Source organism: Orycteropus afer, unplaced genomic scaffold (genome assembly GCF_000298275.1).
Source record: "Orycteropus afer afer isolate SDZICR_OR568_19922 unplaced genomic scaffold, OryAfe1.0 scaffold00291, whole genome shotgun sequence".
Classification (NCBI taxonomy): domain Eukaryota; kingdom Metazoa; phylum Chordata; class Mammalia; order Tubulidentata; family Orycteropodidae; genus Orycteropus; species Orycteropus afer.
In genome coordinates, this window is record NW_006921878.1 from 2,165,255 (window position 1) to 2,180,447 (window position 15,193).

Here is a 15,193-nt window from a genome sequence, read left to right on the forward strand (position 1 = left end):
GTTCCCACCACCCCACACTCACACATGCTCAAGCACATATACACGTGTGCACATACTCATACATGTGCATGTGTGCACACAGATGTGTACTCACTGACACACTCATACACGCACATGCACAGACATGTTCACACACATGCTGACGTGCAGAGACGTGTGCTCATCCACTCTCATACAGTCACAGACACATACACACACATAAACACACATACAATGTCCTCCCTCTCTCTCCCCACCAGCTCCCTAGTTCCTGGGAAAGCTGGGCCCTGGCTGCCCAGGCTGAGCTGGGTGGGCCCAGCGGACAATGTCCGAGTGGGCTGCTCAGCCTCCAGGCCCAGCTGGCCAGACCTTCTAGAACGTTCCCCACCTATTCAGACAGTCAGCGAGGGACACTTGGACTCTGTCACCTGTCCAGCCCCACACGTGGGTGCCCGAGTGCCACTGCCCTGGGGACAGGGAGCTCTGAGCTGCCCCTGTTCCCTGGCAGGAGAGAAGGTGGGGGCCCCCGGTATGAACAGCTGGCTCCCCCTCCCATGGCCACGTGTCGCAACAGCCCCTTCTGTGCTGGAACAGAAAGGTCGGGGAGGACAGCACCTTCTGACCTCCAACTTCGTGAGGGGCGGGGGTCCAAGACCACAGCGGCGGCTCAAGGGTGATTGCTGTGAGGCGGGACTCTGACCCTGTGCGCTGCCCCCACCACCACCACTCTAGCCCTCCCACCGATTCTGACACCACCGGCCTGCCTACAACGCTCTCTACTCTTCTAGGTTCCATAATTTCGTTTCAGTGGCCACACAGAACTCACAGACAATGCTCACGATTATGGGTTTATTAGGGAAATAACAGGTTATAATTCAGGTTCAAGAACGTGCTCAGGGTACAATTCTTCCATCAGGACAGCCTCCCCTCGGCCATGCCCTCAGGCATGCCCCTCTCTGGCCCTTGGTCTCTCAGGCTGACCAGGCAGTGTTACAAAGCTCTTTAGCTCTGCCAACAGGGCAGCCACTCTGCCAGCAAGGCCCCTGCCCACAGACGCTCAGCTTTCTCCCTCCGGGGGCTGGTCTCTCGGTTCTGCTGCCACCATCTCTCTGTGGGTCTCTCTTCTGTCTCAGTGCAGGAATCTTGGGTTCGTTCAAGGACGCGCTCCAGTCCTGGCTCTTCTTTCTTGATGGCAGGGCGATCCCCCTCTCCGCCTCTGAAAAGGCTCATTTAAGCCTAGTGAATGGCAAAACTGACCAATCCCCACATTACAGTTCCATATACCTTATTTGCGGGAGCTCTGGTAGTGTAATGCCTAAGGCACTTGACTGCTAACCAGAAGCCTGGCGGTTCAAACCCACCAGCCACTCCTCGGAAGGAAGATGGGGCAATCTACTTCTGTAGTGATACTGCTTCGGAAACCCAAGGAGGGGTCACTATGAGTTGGGTCCGACTCGACAGCACATAACAACACAACAACAACCCCCACAAGGGTGCAATTTATTAGCAAAAAACTGTATGATCCCCTTGGTGGGCCACAAAACACCTCACATTTACATGTTCCACACAGTCATCTGGTGGGCACCACAAGACTAAGTAATTCACTGTACCACAGGCCTTGATTTGCCCCTCTGTAAAGTGGGCACCTGGCCCCCCTACTCAAAGGCTGCTGAGAGGAGAGGCAGGAGGATGGCCGTAAAGTTTACCCCTTCCCCTGGGCCCAATACTAACCCTTTGGATGCTGGGCAGCAGGGAGGTCCAGGGGTCCTGAGTCCTGAGAGGGTCTGGGGCAGAAGGAGGAGGTACTGAGCAAGGTCCCTGGGTGGTGTAAGTGGTTTGCACTTGACTACTAGCCTAAAGGGAGCTCTGATGGTGTAGTGCCTAAGGCATTTGACTGCTAACCAGAGGCTGATGGTTCAAACCCATCAGCCACTCCTTGGAAGGAAGGTTGGGCAATCTACTTCCATAGTAATACTGCCTCGGAAACCCCAGGAGGGGTCGCTATGAGTCGGCTTTGACTCGATGGCAGTGAGTGTGAGTGTACTAGCCTACAGGTTGACGGTTCAAGCCTGGTCAGTGATGCTGCAGAAGGAAGGCCTGGCAATCTGCTCCTATAAGGATTACAGCCAAGAAAGCCCCATGGGGTGGTTCTGCTTGGCCACATACGGTTTTGCCATGAGGCAGGATTGACTCCGTGACAGCAGGCTTTGGGTTTTTTGGAGCAAGAGGGTGGTGGGTGAGACCTGGGGCCAGGACGGGCACCCAGAGTGCTGTGGGAGGAAGGTGGCCCCCTGCCCCTGATGCTCTGTGACCCTTGTACCCTGCCCACACAGGCATCTCGTCCCCAGTGAAGAAGACCGAGATGGACAAGTCCCCGTTCAACAGCCCCTCGCCCCAGGACTCGCCTCGCCTCTCCAGCTTCACGCAGCACCACCGGCCCGTCATCGCCGTGCACAGCGGTGAGTGAGCAGGCCTCATGGCTACGGAAGTCCCACCAGCTGTCTGACCTCGAGCCTCACTGTTGAGCTCCTGGCCAACTCAGAAAACCTAGAGGGGCCATGGAGAGCACCAGGGCCTGGTCCCAGCCCTAGCTGGGAAGGGCTCCCCAGTCTCTCTGGGCCTCTATACAAGAAGGAGCCAGGACTCAGACAGGAGAGGTCAGACGTGGGAGAGGCCTTCCCCGGGGCACACATGTTCCAGAAGCAAGGGGTCCACAGTGTCACATGTGAGAGACTCCTGACAGCATAGGGCTTCATAGATACGCCCAGCGAGTGTCCAGGCACACACAGAGGACATAGGGCCACACAAGCAATACGTGGGTGGTCACACAGACGCACAGATGGAGACAGACTCCAGGACCTTGACCAAAGACGGTCACAGTACACCCGGCTGGGATGCCGCTCTTTATCCCATTCTGATGTTGATGGTGATTCGGTTCCATACAAGGCTGCAGAGCCACAGAGGGGGAGCAGGCAAAACTGGACAGAACTTAGTGGTTTAGATCAGGGATCAGCAAGCCACGGCCCACAGGCCAAATCTGCCTCTCTGCCTGTGCTTGTAAATAAAGTTTGGCTGATAGGTGGCCACACCCATTTCTTGACGTATATTTGTGGCGGCTTTCATGGTACAATAGCAGACCTGAGTAGTTGCAGCAGAGATGGTATAGTCTATGAAGCCGAAGGTATTTACTATCTGGCCAGCATCTGGAGGTTTGGGGTAATGGGGAGTGACTCCTAATGGGCACAGGGTTTCTTTCCAGAATGATGAAAATGTTCTGGAACTCCATAGTGATATACTAAAATGTAAGAGCTCTGGGGGGGTGCAGTGCCTAAGGCATTCGACTGCTAACCAGAAGGTTGGCGGTACAAACTCACTAGCAGCTCTGTGGAATGAAGATGGGGTGACCCACTTCTGTAAAGATTTACCTCCTTGGAAACCCGGTGGGAGTCCCTATGAGGCAGAATTGACTCGATGACAGTGGGTCTTTTTGCTTTATAGTAAAATATAACAAGAATATACTGAGAATCACTGAATGGTGTAAAAACTGAGAACATGAGGAAAAAAACAGTGCTACAGAATATTATTCAGCTGTAAAGAGAAATTGACGTCTGATATGTGCTTTGACACGGATGGGTCTTAGAAACGTGATGCTCAGTGAGGAAGCCAGACATGAAAAGCGTGATTGCACTTACCGGACGTATCCCAAGGGGGCAGATCACACAGACGGGCTGGGGGAGGGGGGAGAGCGCTTGAGGGCCCAGGGTCCATCTTAGGGTGATGAGAACCTTCTGGAGCTACACTGTGACGAAGGTCGCCCAGCCCTGAAAGGACTGAACACTGAATTGTATACTTCAACGGGGTGAATTTTAGTATGTGAATCATTTCTGAGTCTCTGAAAATTATCTCCTCTCAGCCCTTTCTGAAGGGTTTCCCAGCCCCCGAGCTGACAGCCTGGGTTCGAATCCCAGTCTCCCACCTAATTCAGAGGCATCACCTCAGAGGCCCTCTCTCTTACCTTCCATTAATTAAAGAAAAAAGAAAGGCAGGGATGATCCCAGAACCCCATGGGGCTCTTGTGGGGTCATTGAGTGGGGAACATGCAAATTACAACCATGCCTGGACTTGATAGGTACTGTTGTTAATATTAAGGAGCTCTGGTAGTGAAACGGTTAATCACTTAGCTGCTAACCCAAAGGTCAGCAGTTCGAACTCACCAGCTGTTCCGTGGGAGAGAGATGAGACAGACAGTCTGCTTCTGTAAAGATTGACAGCCTTGGAGATCCTGTGGGGCAGTTCCACTCTGTCCTCTAGGGGCGCTGTGAGTCGGAATCAACTCCACAGCAGTGGGTTTGATTTGGGCTTTGCTTCTGTAAACACTGACAGCCTTGGAAACCCTATGGGGCAGTTCCACTCTGTCCTCTAGGCTAAGTCAGAATCGACTGTAGCACACAATAACAACATTGTCATTTGGTCGTTACAAACACTCATATGACCCACCCCCATGTAGGCAGACACAAACCCACAGTTACAGGCACACACGGAGAACTTCACCCACCATGCCCCACGGGGCCTGGCCAAAGCCCCCGCTGACCTGCCCCCTCCATGTGCACAGGAATCGCCCGGAGCCCTCACCCGTCCTCGGCCCTGCACTTCCCCACGACGTCCATCCTGCCCCAGACGGCCTCTACCTACTTCCCTCACACGGCCATCCGCTACCCGCCTCATCTCAACCCCCAGGACCCGCTCAAAGATCTCGTCTCGCTGGCCTGTGACCCGGCCAGCCAGCAGCCTGGACCGGTGAGTCGGGTGGGGACAGGGCCTGTTGTCGCCACCCTGTGGCTCCCGGTGACACCGTGCCCTCCCTGGGTCCTGGCCTCACACCGTCGGGCCATGGGGCTTGTCCGTCAGAGCAGAGGCCATCACGGGGCCATCTTGAACGTGCTGCTTTTGCTTGAAAGGTTTTGTGACCTTGGGTTCATAGTCCCTTGGAGTCCAAATTCAGACTTCCTCACTTTTCAGAACACACAGCACCTGTGTTCCACCACGAGCCAGTAGCGGTTCTGTGGTAGAGCTCCCGCTCCACGCGGGAGACCTGGGTTGGACCCTGGCCAGTGCACCTCCTGTGCTGCCCGCACCTGTCTGTCCTTGGAGGCTGGGTGTTGCAGGACACTGAACACGTTTCAGTAGCGCTCCAAGAGAGACAGGACGCTGGGCTTGGCGACAGACTGGCGAAGGGCAGCCAAGAACCCCATGGCTCCAGTGTTCACTCTGCCGCCAACCGCAGGGACGGCCCAGGACCAGGGCAGCGTTTTGTTCTGTTCTGCGTGGGGTCGCCATGAGTCAGGAGGAACCTGACGGCAGCTAAAAACAGCAACGTGTCATAGCCCGCTTCAGTGGGACCAGGGGCGGCACCCTGTCCTCAAGCCAGGGCTTTGAACCTGTTCGTTCTGGTTTGAGTCCCCGCCGAGAATTTGCATTTCCGCCAAGAGATAACGGAATTAGAATCTACGTTTCATGCGTATGTAGAATCACCTGGGGATCCCGTTGAAATGTACCTTCTGATTCATAGCTCTGGGCTGGCCGTGAGGAGCTCTGCTGGCACTGTGGTTAAAGCTTGGGGCTGCTTCCCAAAAAAGTCGGTGGTTCAAACCCACCAGCTACCCCATGGAAGAAAGATGAGGCTGTCTGCTTCCGTGAAGATTGACAGCCTTGCAAACTCTATGGGACAGTTCCACTCTGTCCTCTAGCGGCACTGTGAGTGGACTCTATTGGGTTTGGTTTGGGCATAGTGGTTTGGTTGGTGGCATAGTGCCTAAGGCACTTGACTGCTAACCAGAAGGCTGGCAGTTCAAACCCACCAGCCACTCCTAGGAAGGAAGGTTGGGCAATCTACTTCTATAGTGATACCGCCTCGGAAACGCAAGGAGGGGTCGCTATGAGTCAGACCGACTCAACAGCAGCGTGTTTCTTCGTTTTGCTTCCGTGAAGATTGACAGCCTTGGAAACCCTGTGGGACAGTTCCACTCTGTCCTCTAGGGGCGCTGTGGGTCAGAATCAACTGATGGTACTGGGTGGAGCTGGACATGCAAATTGTCAGCAGAGGGCTGAACCAAGTGAACAGGCAGGAAGCCTGCTTCAAATGCGGCGACGCACCGGGCTGTAAACACGGACAGGTAGAAACCAGCTGTAAACATCACTTTGACAAACTTTGCACAAAGAAACTTGTGGCGTTCAGAGATCTTTGAGGGTGGAATCGTGGGCAAGGTTGTGGCCAGTTTGCACCAGCAGTACGTTAGGAAGAACGGGCAAATGCCCTTGAGGGTGTGATGCTGCTTAGTTAGGGTGCGGTGATGTCCTTCAGCAAGCAGGGGTCAGTGCAGGCAGCTTAAGGAGCAGGCCAGGCCCTTGGTAGTTCGGTCCCTGGGGGTGCAAATGACAGATGACCTTGGCTGCTCGCTGAAAGGGTCACAGCTCGAGTTCCCAGAGGTGCCTTGGAAGAAAGTCTTGGTAATTGACCTGCAAAAATACAGCCATTGAAAACCCAATTGTTGTTATGTGCCGTGGAGGAGAAAGAAATCTGCTATGACACGTATGCTGTCACTGTGAGTCAGGATCGACTTGACGGCGACCAAGTCGTAAGAGTGTGATATTGGGTGCCTGCCCGGGGACCAGGTGTCCATTACCACCCTGCCTCCGGCCGATCTGAGACCCACCAAGCTCATCCCTGCCAGGCTGGTGCCTTGGCCCCCCACCCCAGCAGGGCCACACCCAGAGCCAGGAGCAGCCCAGCCAGTGCCAGCAGCCCCAGGCGTGAGGGGCGCTCTCCCCTTAACCACGTGTCTCTCTGTTCCCCCCAGTTAAATGGAAGTGGTCAGCTCAAAATATCCAGCCACTGCATTTCCGCCCAGATGCTGGCTCCGCTGCCCCCCGGGCTGCCGAGGCTGGCACTCCCCCCCACCGCCAAACCCACCACCACCTCCGAGGCAGGAGCCACGACGCCAACCTCGCCCAGTAAGCACGCCGGGAGCGGTGCCCGAGGTGGGGCGGGCGTCCCCGCGAGGGCCCCTGCCTGGTGGGCTCGGGCCCTCAGGCCCAGCACCGCAGGTACTGGCGAGCTTGGTGGGTCTCCAGAAGTGGCCCTGGGCCACACGGTTAGGCCCCTGCGGGCCGAGGCAGCCTTAGGGAGCAGCAAGACGAGTGACGGGTCGGCCCCAGCCACTCCGTGGTGCTATGAACAACCAGGTCTCAAACCTGCAGCCCCGAAGGCCAAACTCAGTCCCCGGGTGCATTTTGTCTATAAACTGAGTGATTTTTATGACTGTTTTAAAATCAGGATGTGCCAAAATATATCCAGGGTTCCGGCTTCTTGGGGAGAGTGTGGCACTCAGGACCTTGTCCCCACCAGCGACACAGGGTGGGGCTGCACTTCTCCTTCAGACGGGACAGTCCCCACATGTCCACATGACCCTGGGTTGGTGGCCTCTCCTTCCAGACCTTTCTGGACGTGGCTCTAGGTAGCAGCTGGTGGTCCCTCACCTTCCCTCTCATCCAAGGCTGAGCTGCAGTTCCTGGGAGCCCCATCCACAGTGGCCCTGCCCCCCTCTCCCTTCCGTGGCCAACACTGAAGTGTCCCATCTCCCTGACGCCCAGCGTTCTGAGACCACGTTCAGTAGTGGCCCCGGTGGTCTCAGAACCCCCCCAGCCTCTCCCCTCATCTCAATCTGCCTCTCACCCTTCCCTCTATGGACCCTCCAAATAAGATGCCTCACCCTCCCTAATGGGGAGGGGCCCACAGTTTCCAGCTAGACTGTACCCCCTTCCCCCCAAGCAGCAGCCCACCAGCACCCCTGTGTATTGAGCCCCAGGACCTTCCAAACCTCAAAGAACTTGGCCCACCCTTTCCACCGCCAGGCTTCCCATGCTGAAAGGCAGGCCCTGCAAGAAGGCCAGCTCCGGAACAGGCCCTGGGTTCGACTCCTGCCTCTGCAGCCCCTTCTCTGTGTGACCCTGGGCAAATGCCTTTCCCTCTCTGGGCTTCCATTTTCTCAGCTTCAAAATGGGATGGTCACAGTACTGGCCTTGTTAGGTGACCAGGAGTGGGCGAGTCAGTGAGCCAAACCATGTGAACATTCGGGGGTGGCATCGGGCAGAGTAGAGGCATATTCAGTGCTGGTTGTGGACTTGACTTTGTCATCAGTAAAACAGGGATAATGCCTCTGCTCACTTTGTGGGGTCTGTTGAGGATACGGTGAGATTGTGCTCAGTGCCTGGCGTCTAAAAACCAAACAAAGACAAAGAGAGTTCTGGTGGCGCAGTGCCTCAGGCATTTGACTGCTGACCAGAAGGCTGGCGGTTCAAAGCCACCAGCCCCTCCTCAGAAGGAAGGTTGGTCAATCTGCTTCCTTAGTGATACCACCTCGGAAACCCAGGGAGGGGTTGTTATGAGTTGGTGTCTGGTAGTCCCTTAATAGGCACGGAATGGACACGGACTCCCTCCCTGTCCCCTGCACCAGGGTGCTTTCCACCCTGAGTCTGCCATTTACCATCCCCCACCCTGGCCAAAACCACATGCCTCCCTGCCCGTGCGCCCCCCCAGCCTGTGCCCACCTCCCTCTCCACCCGCACCCTGCCGCTGAAGGCTCCCACCTCTCCCAAGGCATCCCTGGGCCATGAATTATTTACCGGCCAGCAAAATGTAATCGGGCGGTTAAAATATACATCCCTGTATGCAAACATCCCAGCCCTCCACCTGCCGGCTCCAGGAGGGAGATTAATAAATAAAACGCCTTCAATAATTCACTCGCCCCGCCAGGCCGCTGCAGGCCAGGGCACGGGATGGGCCCGGCAGGGGAAGACACTAAATAATCCAAGGGCAGTTTCCTCATGGCCAAGCGCTCAGCCCACCGGCACCGGCAGGCAGAGCTGTGACCCCAAGGCACTCACCAGACAGGATCCCCAAGACGGTGGGCTTTCCGGGGCACCCCATTGGCCATGAGTTGGGGCAGAGGCCCAGCTGTGTGACCCCAGACAACGGCCATCTACTCTGGGCCTGGGGCAGCCCCTGCCCCTGTGCCCACCCCTCGCTAATGGGCTCTCGGTCTCTCTCCTCCCCGCAGCCTACTCTACGCCCGGCACGTCCCCTGCAAACCGTTCCTTTATGGGATTAGGACCGAGGGAGCCAGCGGGCACTTATCAGGCACAGGTAGGGGCCAAGAGGCCAGCTGCTGGGGGGCGGGGGGCAGAGGGGCTGGCCCTGGGGCACAGGGAGAAACCGACCCCTTGCTGCATCCCCCAGAGCACCCTGCAGTCACATCCCTGGTGCAGGGCTGTTGATCAAGCATGGTTGAGGGTACCAGGCTGAGCCCCTACGCAGCTTCTTTTGGAAGCTCAGGGCAGCCTGCTATGGCCCTGGTCCAGGACCTTGGCCACCACACCCCTGAATATGAAATAGTCCAAACCCCGCCTACCACTTCCATGGTGGATGGCAGAGCCTGGGGCCCAGGGTCATTACAACCCGTTTATACAGATGGGAAAACTGAGGCCTGGAGAAGCCAAGGAATCTGCCCAGGGTCACACAGCACCGGGTCAGCCCAAGCCTTCAACGCCCCCAGCCTTGGTTCCCTTAACTAGCATCAGTGCCACCTGCGCCACCACTGGCCTAGAGGAACAACCAAGAGAAGGAGGGGTAGCTCCCAGCCAGAGTCAGCCCAGGGCAGGTGGGGAAACTGAGGCAGCCTGCAGCCAGGGGCACGGTCTCCCGACACACAGTCCATGCCCCCACCACAGGCTCTAGCCTAGCATCAATCAGGTGTGAGGGGTGGGGGTGGAGGGGCTGGACAGACAGGGTGGAGTGGTACGGCTGTGACCCTGTGCACCCGTGTTGGGGGTCCGGCCCAGACCCTGAGAGGTAGATGGGGCTGACAGAGGCGGCTCAGGGAGGAGCAGCGGGTTGCCTGGGCGGGGTCCTGGGAACCCAGAATTTGGGAGTCCACGAGGGCATGGGTGACAGGACTGTGCTAACTGCTGTGTGCCTTCCTGCCAGCCCCCAGGTCCCCCAGTCAGTGTGTGTGTAGGGGAGGGGCCTCCCCCCAGGCCCTGAAGCTCAGAGATCAGATCACAAGAGCTAGAGTGGGGAGCGCACCTCCCCCCCCGCAAGCCTCAGTTGCACCCCGGCCCCCTGGGGAGTCTCTGCTGCTATCCTGGTTTCTGCTGCACCTTGCAGGGGGCCATTGCCAGAGTGTGGCCACAGGCTTGGCTGGCCCCCTCCCTCCCTTCCAGGGCCCCCCATGGAGTCGCCTGGGAGCCTCTTCACTCCTCCAGGCCCTCATCCTTCTCATAAACCCCGCCCCGGAGGCAGCTGAGACGTTCGTCTGTTCCCACAGGCTAGAGGGAGACCAGTATTGGACCACCAGGGCTCAGTCTGACTTCAGCTAGGCCTCCCCGCTCCACTCACGGTCACTTCCAGGGAGCCTTGGGAAGGGCCCAGAGTGTCAGGGGACTGTCTCTACCCAGGACAGGTGCCACCCCCACATACACCCCAATCCTAAACGCCTGCCTCGGGGAGGCCTGGGGCCCCTGGGGAGAGCCACTTGTCAGGATCACCTGCTGAGCCCTGAGTCCCCGGGACCACCACGTGCCGCCTTCTCCAAGTCCCAGGGTGTGACGGCCCCCACCCAGCCGCTCACAGAGCTGGAACTTCCTTCCCAACCCCACCACCCCCTGCTTCCCTTCCTGCAGGAGGCTGGGAATGCCCTAATTGCTGCAGAAACCTAAGCTAATAAAAACCCAAGGAGAGGCCCAGCGATTAGCCTTTCTCTGGCTGTCTGCTGACCGCCTCTGCCTCTGATGACACTGGGGCCCAACGCTCTAGCCAGGGCCCAGGGAATCCCTGCTCCAAGCTGTGCTCACCCCAACCCACACCCTGAACAGGAGGCCTGAGGGTGGGGGTGGGGGTGGGACTGAGGTCTCCTGGCTTCTCAGAGGTAGACTTACAGCGTGAGACCCAGCCCGGGGAGAGGGGATCTGGGACACCACCTGGGGCAGGGGTGGCTGCAGAAGAGGGCCTGTTAGAACCCAGCCCAGGCAGAAACGGGGTGCAGTGTGAAATGAGGGACCGTCCTTAATGTTGGGACCCTGAATGTTGGGATGGTGGACACAAGCTGTGTCCTGGGGTGATGGGGAGCCACCCAAGGCTATAGAGCAAGGAAGCAGTGTTGGGAGTTGGACAGAGCTTCCTGAGGCTGGTGTTGGCCGGGAGAGGGAGACCCGGACTGGCAACAGACTCCCATGGGAGCACGCATGGGGAGGAGGCCAGGTGCCCCATGTAGGTCTCAGGAAGGGAGTCTGGGGCGGACCCCGCTGCCACTGCCCAGCGCCAACCGCAGCCCCTGGTGGGCCCTGAAGCGAGGGAGGGAGGCAGGAGGAAGCCGCCGCTCCCTCTCGGAGCCCCTGCTCCGGGAGCTGGAGGCCTCTCGTCTAGTTTCCGATTTTGGCCCAGTCAGCACTTCTGCCTCCGCCTTAATGATTCCTGGCGGGTTTGCATCTCTCTGCCCCCTTCCGCCCCCGCTCCCCCAGCCTGCAACGGCCACGCTCCCTCTCGACGCGCCTCCCTCGCCCTCCCCAACCCCCATCAGCGGCCCTCCCTTCTTCCCTAATCAATGTTTCCTCCCCTTGATCAATGTCCCTTTCCCTAATCAGTGTCCCCTCCACTAATCAATGACCTCCCCCTGATCAAGGTCCCCCCTCCTTTTGGTCACCCCCCCGCCCCCAGCTCACCACACCCCTCAGTAGCTGCGTAAACCGAGGGCCAGAGGAGTTAAGCCACACGCCTGGAGCCGCACTGCTGACTCTGAGCGCCAGGGGGCGCTCAGCCCCAGCAGCGCTGCCTCGGTGTGGACCCGCGGGCAGCCGTAGAGGGTGTGGCGCCCGCCCCCCGCCCCCACACGCAGACAGAGGCCAGGGCCCGGAGGAGGCCAGAGAGGGAGGGGAGAGGAAAGGCCGAGGGGAGGCCGTCCACCACAGGGGTGGGTCACGCCCAGAGTCTGTCTGGTTGCCAACGGAAACCAGACATGAGGTAATGGCCAAGATGAACTTGAACTTGGCTGGAGTTGGGGGGGGGGCGCTGGGAACGCCGGCGCCAGTTGAATGGGCTGGCCCAGCGGCTGCCTGCAGGGCCGCCTGGTTGGAGAGGGATTGATTTAAGGCAGGAGCTGGGGGCCGGGGCCGGCCCTGCGGTATCAGGTCTTTGTAAGGCGGGAGGGCAGTCTCCCCTGTCGGAGCAGCCAAAGCCACCGGTGGGGACACAGAGACCAGCCGTTTCTCTTCAGGGAGCCCCCACCCCAGCCTGTGAATTGGGACCTGGTGGGAGACCCTAGCCTGCTCGGCCGTCCGTGCAGCCCCCCTTCCTCCCTCTGTCAAATGGGGCTGACAGGACACAGCACCCATGGGCCAAGTGGAAAGCCACCCTCGGTTTCTTTATTGAGAGGAGCCCCGGTGGTGCGGTGGCCCAGCACTCAGCTGCTAACCAGGTCAGTGGTTGGAACTCTCCAGCCGCTGTGCCTGGCAGTTGTACTCCGTCGGGGCACTGGGAGGGAGATTCGGCTTGATGGCCGTGGGTCCTTTTATTAGGTTCTTTGTGTCCAGGGACCCATCCCAGCTGTGTGACACGGCAGGGCCCTGGACTGTCAGGAGAGACTGGAGCCCCGCGGATCAGAGTTCTAATCCCTGCTCCCACCAAGTCCATGCTGGTGACCTTGGGCAAGTTACTGAACTTCTCTGAGCCCTGGTTTTTTCCACCACAAAATATAGGGTCATAGCCCCTCTTTTAATTAGATGGAAAAATGTTTTTCGGAACTGAACAAAAACAGATCACAGCACTGGGGTACAGGGTACTCCATAAAGTCTCCCTGATCTCCCTCCATACACGGGTGGGAAGGTGGGGCATACTTGTTCACCAGTGAAACCCTCCCCTCACCCCCATTTCACAGTCAGGCCACGGGGTTCTGAGATCACGTTGCTCTGTATCACAGATGAAAACACTGAACAGTTAAACCTTAAACCAAAACTGCCCTCTGAAGTCTTATAACCAAACAGTTGTTCAGATCAACTAGTGACGGCTGTCCTGCTTTGAGCACCGCGCTCTTTTAAGAACTAGCTCTGTGGGATCAAAGTGACGGCAGTTCAGACAGGAAGCTCAGGGGGCGGTGAGGTGATGTTCATGGGGGAGGAACAACTCGGAAAAGGAGGGTGAGCGTGGTCGCACAGCTGGAAGAACACCACCACTGTCACCAACTTGTGCAGTTGGTGTGTGTTTTGCCGTGGATATTCTCAACAAAAAAATAAATAACTTATATAAGAAATGTATAATAGGAGCTCCGGTAGCGTGGTGCCTAAGGCACTTGACTGCTAACCAGAAAGCTGGCAGTTCAAACCCACCAGCTACTCCCTGGAAAGAAGATGGGGCAGTCTACTTCCATAGTGATACTGCCTCGGAAACCCAAGGAGGGGTTGCTATGAGTCAGGACTGACTCGACGGCACATAACAACAACAACATATAAAAAATAAAAATACAGGACTTCCAGACTCGACGGCTGTGAGTTTTCCAGTAAAATTTGAATTCCAGATAGGCAAAAAAAAAAAATCAGTATAAGTACACCCCACATGTTGTGTGGGACACACTTATGCTAAAAACCAATTATTACCCAGTGGTTATCTGACGTTCAGATCTCAGTGGGCGGGCTTCGTGCATTTTATCCAACAGTCCCACTCAGGGGCAAAGTCACTGTGGCCAGGGTCACCCAGGTCTGGGATCGGGGAGACAGAGGTCATAGGGAGGGGCAGTGGGTAGGGTCATGGTGGGGGTGGGAAGTGGGGAGCAGGGTCAATGCAGAGCCTGACCACCCCCATCCCCTTCTCTCTCGTTTTCTCTCTCTGTCTGCCGGCCACCCAGTCCTGGTATCTGGGATAACCCAGGTCCCCTTCCCATGCCCTTCCTCCTTCGGCCCAGGACTCCTGGAGGACAGCCCAGCCGGCACGGCCTGCGTTTCCGGTGGAAGGTTAGAGCGAAGGAGGCTGCCCCGCTGACTCCCAGGCTGGCCGAAAAGGTGAAAAGGCAAAACACAGACACATACAGAGAAGAGGAAAACTTTTGAAAAAAAGGAAAAAAAACAAAACAAAACAAAAAAGATAAACAGGAACAAAAGAGGAAAAAAAAAAAACCAACCCCCCACCCACCCAGGAAGGCAAAAGGTAAAGACAGCAGCGCTCCAGCCTCGCCCCATCTACCCGGGTGCACAGGGCCTGCGGGCGGGCACGTCTTCCTAAGTTATTCATCTCCTGGCCTCCTGCTGCTTGGAAGGACAGACGCCCACCCCCCGCCGCCTCCACCAGGGCACCACCCCAGGCCTGCCCGCCCAGAGACAGGTGAGCAAGCCAGGGGCGACCAGCGGACACCCAGCAGGCCTCTGCCCCCAGCCTCCACAGAACGGTCAAGCAGGCCCCCCCACCATGGTATTTGCCAAAGAGGGGGGTGCAGGTGCGTGTGGGGGTCCCCAGCAAGGGACAGCTAAGACACAGGTGGCAGCCGAGATGAGCAGGGAGGTGGCAGGGGTGCGCTGGACAGCTGAGTCCCTGGGGTGTCTCGTTCGGCCGAAGGCTGCCCCCTCATGCCCCCCATGCCCCCCCACTCCCGAAGCGTGCTCTCGGGACTTGGTCTTTCAGCCCTCGCGCCCCCGGCAGGTTTGGGAGGAGAAGTCTCTATGCAATTAACCCCCCCCAGCACCCCTGACATCGGAGGCTCCCCGCCCCCCCACTCTGCTGGGGTGGGGGGCGTGACGTTGCACACAGTTGTCGTAGAAATGCACTTTCTAGGGAGGTGGGCCTGGGGGACCCAGAGGTCCTGGGGGGGCGCCGTTGGGACCCTCGTGTGCCCGGCCTGGGAGGGGACACCCCCCCAGCTGTGGAGGTGGGAGGGGAGAGGAGCAAGTGGCTCTAAGTGCCTGATCCCCGCCGCCCGCCCCCTCTGTCCAGCTAGGACCGAGTGGCCGTGGTGGCCTCCCCCCCCCACAGCCCAGTCACCTCCAGTCGTGGACCCCCTCATTGCTGTGCCCCCCACAAGCCTGGAGATGGAACCCCTGAGAGGGTCCAGAGGACAGAGCTGAGTGTGTCCCCGCCAGCAGCATCCTGCCCTGCTGGGACACGGGGGTCCTGGGGATG

The 15,193-nt window shown here is 58.0% G+C and overlaps 1 protein-coding gene across 1 annotated transcript in view; it reads left to right on the top strand.

Moving 5' to 3' along the window:
- NFIC (nuclear factor I C) overlaps positions 1-13,946 on the top strand; it is a 134,157-nt gene extending 120,211 nt beyond the window's left edge. Inside the window, exons 7-11 of the mRNA XM_007951084.1 lie at positions 2,313-2,438; positions 4,592-4,776; positions 6,837-6,990; positions 9,096-9,181; positions 13,929-13,946. Coding sequence (XP_007949275.1) covers positions 2,313-2,438; positions 4,592-4,776; positions 6,837-6,990; positions 9,096-9,181; positions 13,929-13,946 — 569 coding nt within the window. The remainder of the gene's footprint in view (positions 1-2,312; positions 2,439-4,591; positions 4,777-6,836; positions 6,991-9,095; positions 9,182-13,928) is intronic.
- Positions 13,947-15,193: the final 1,247 nt, after the last annotated feature.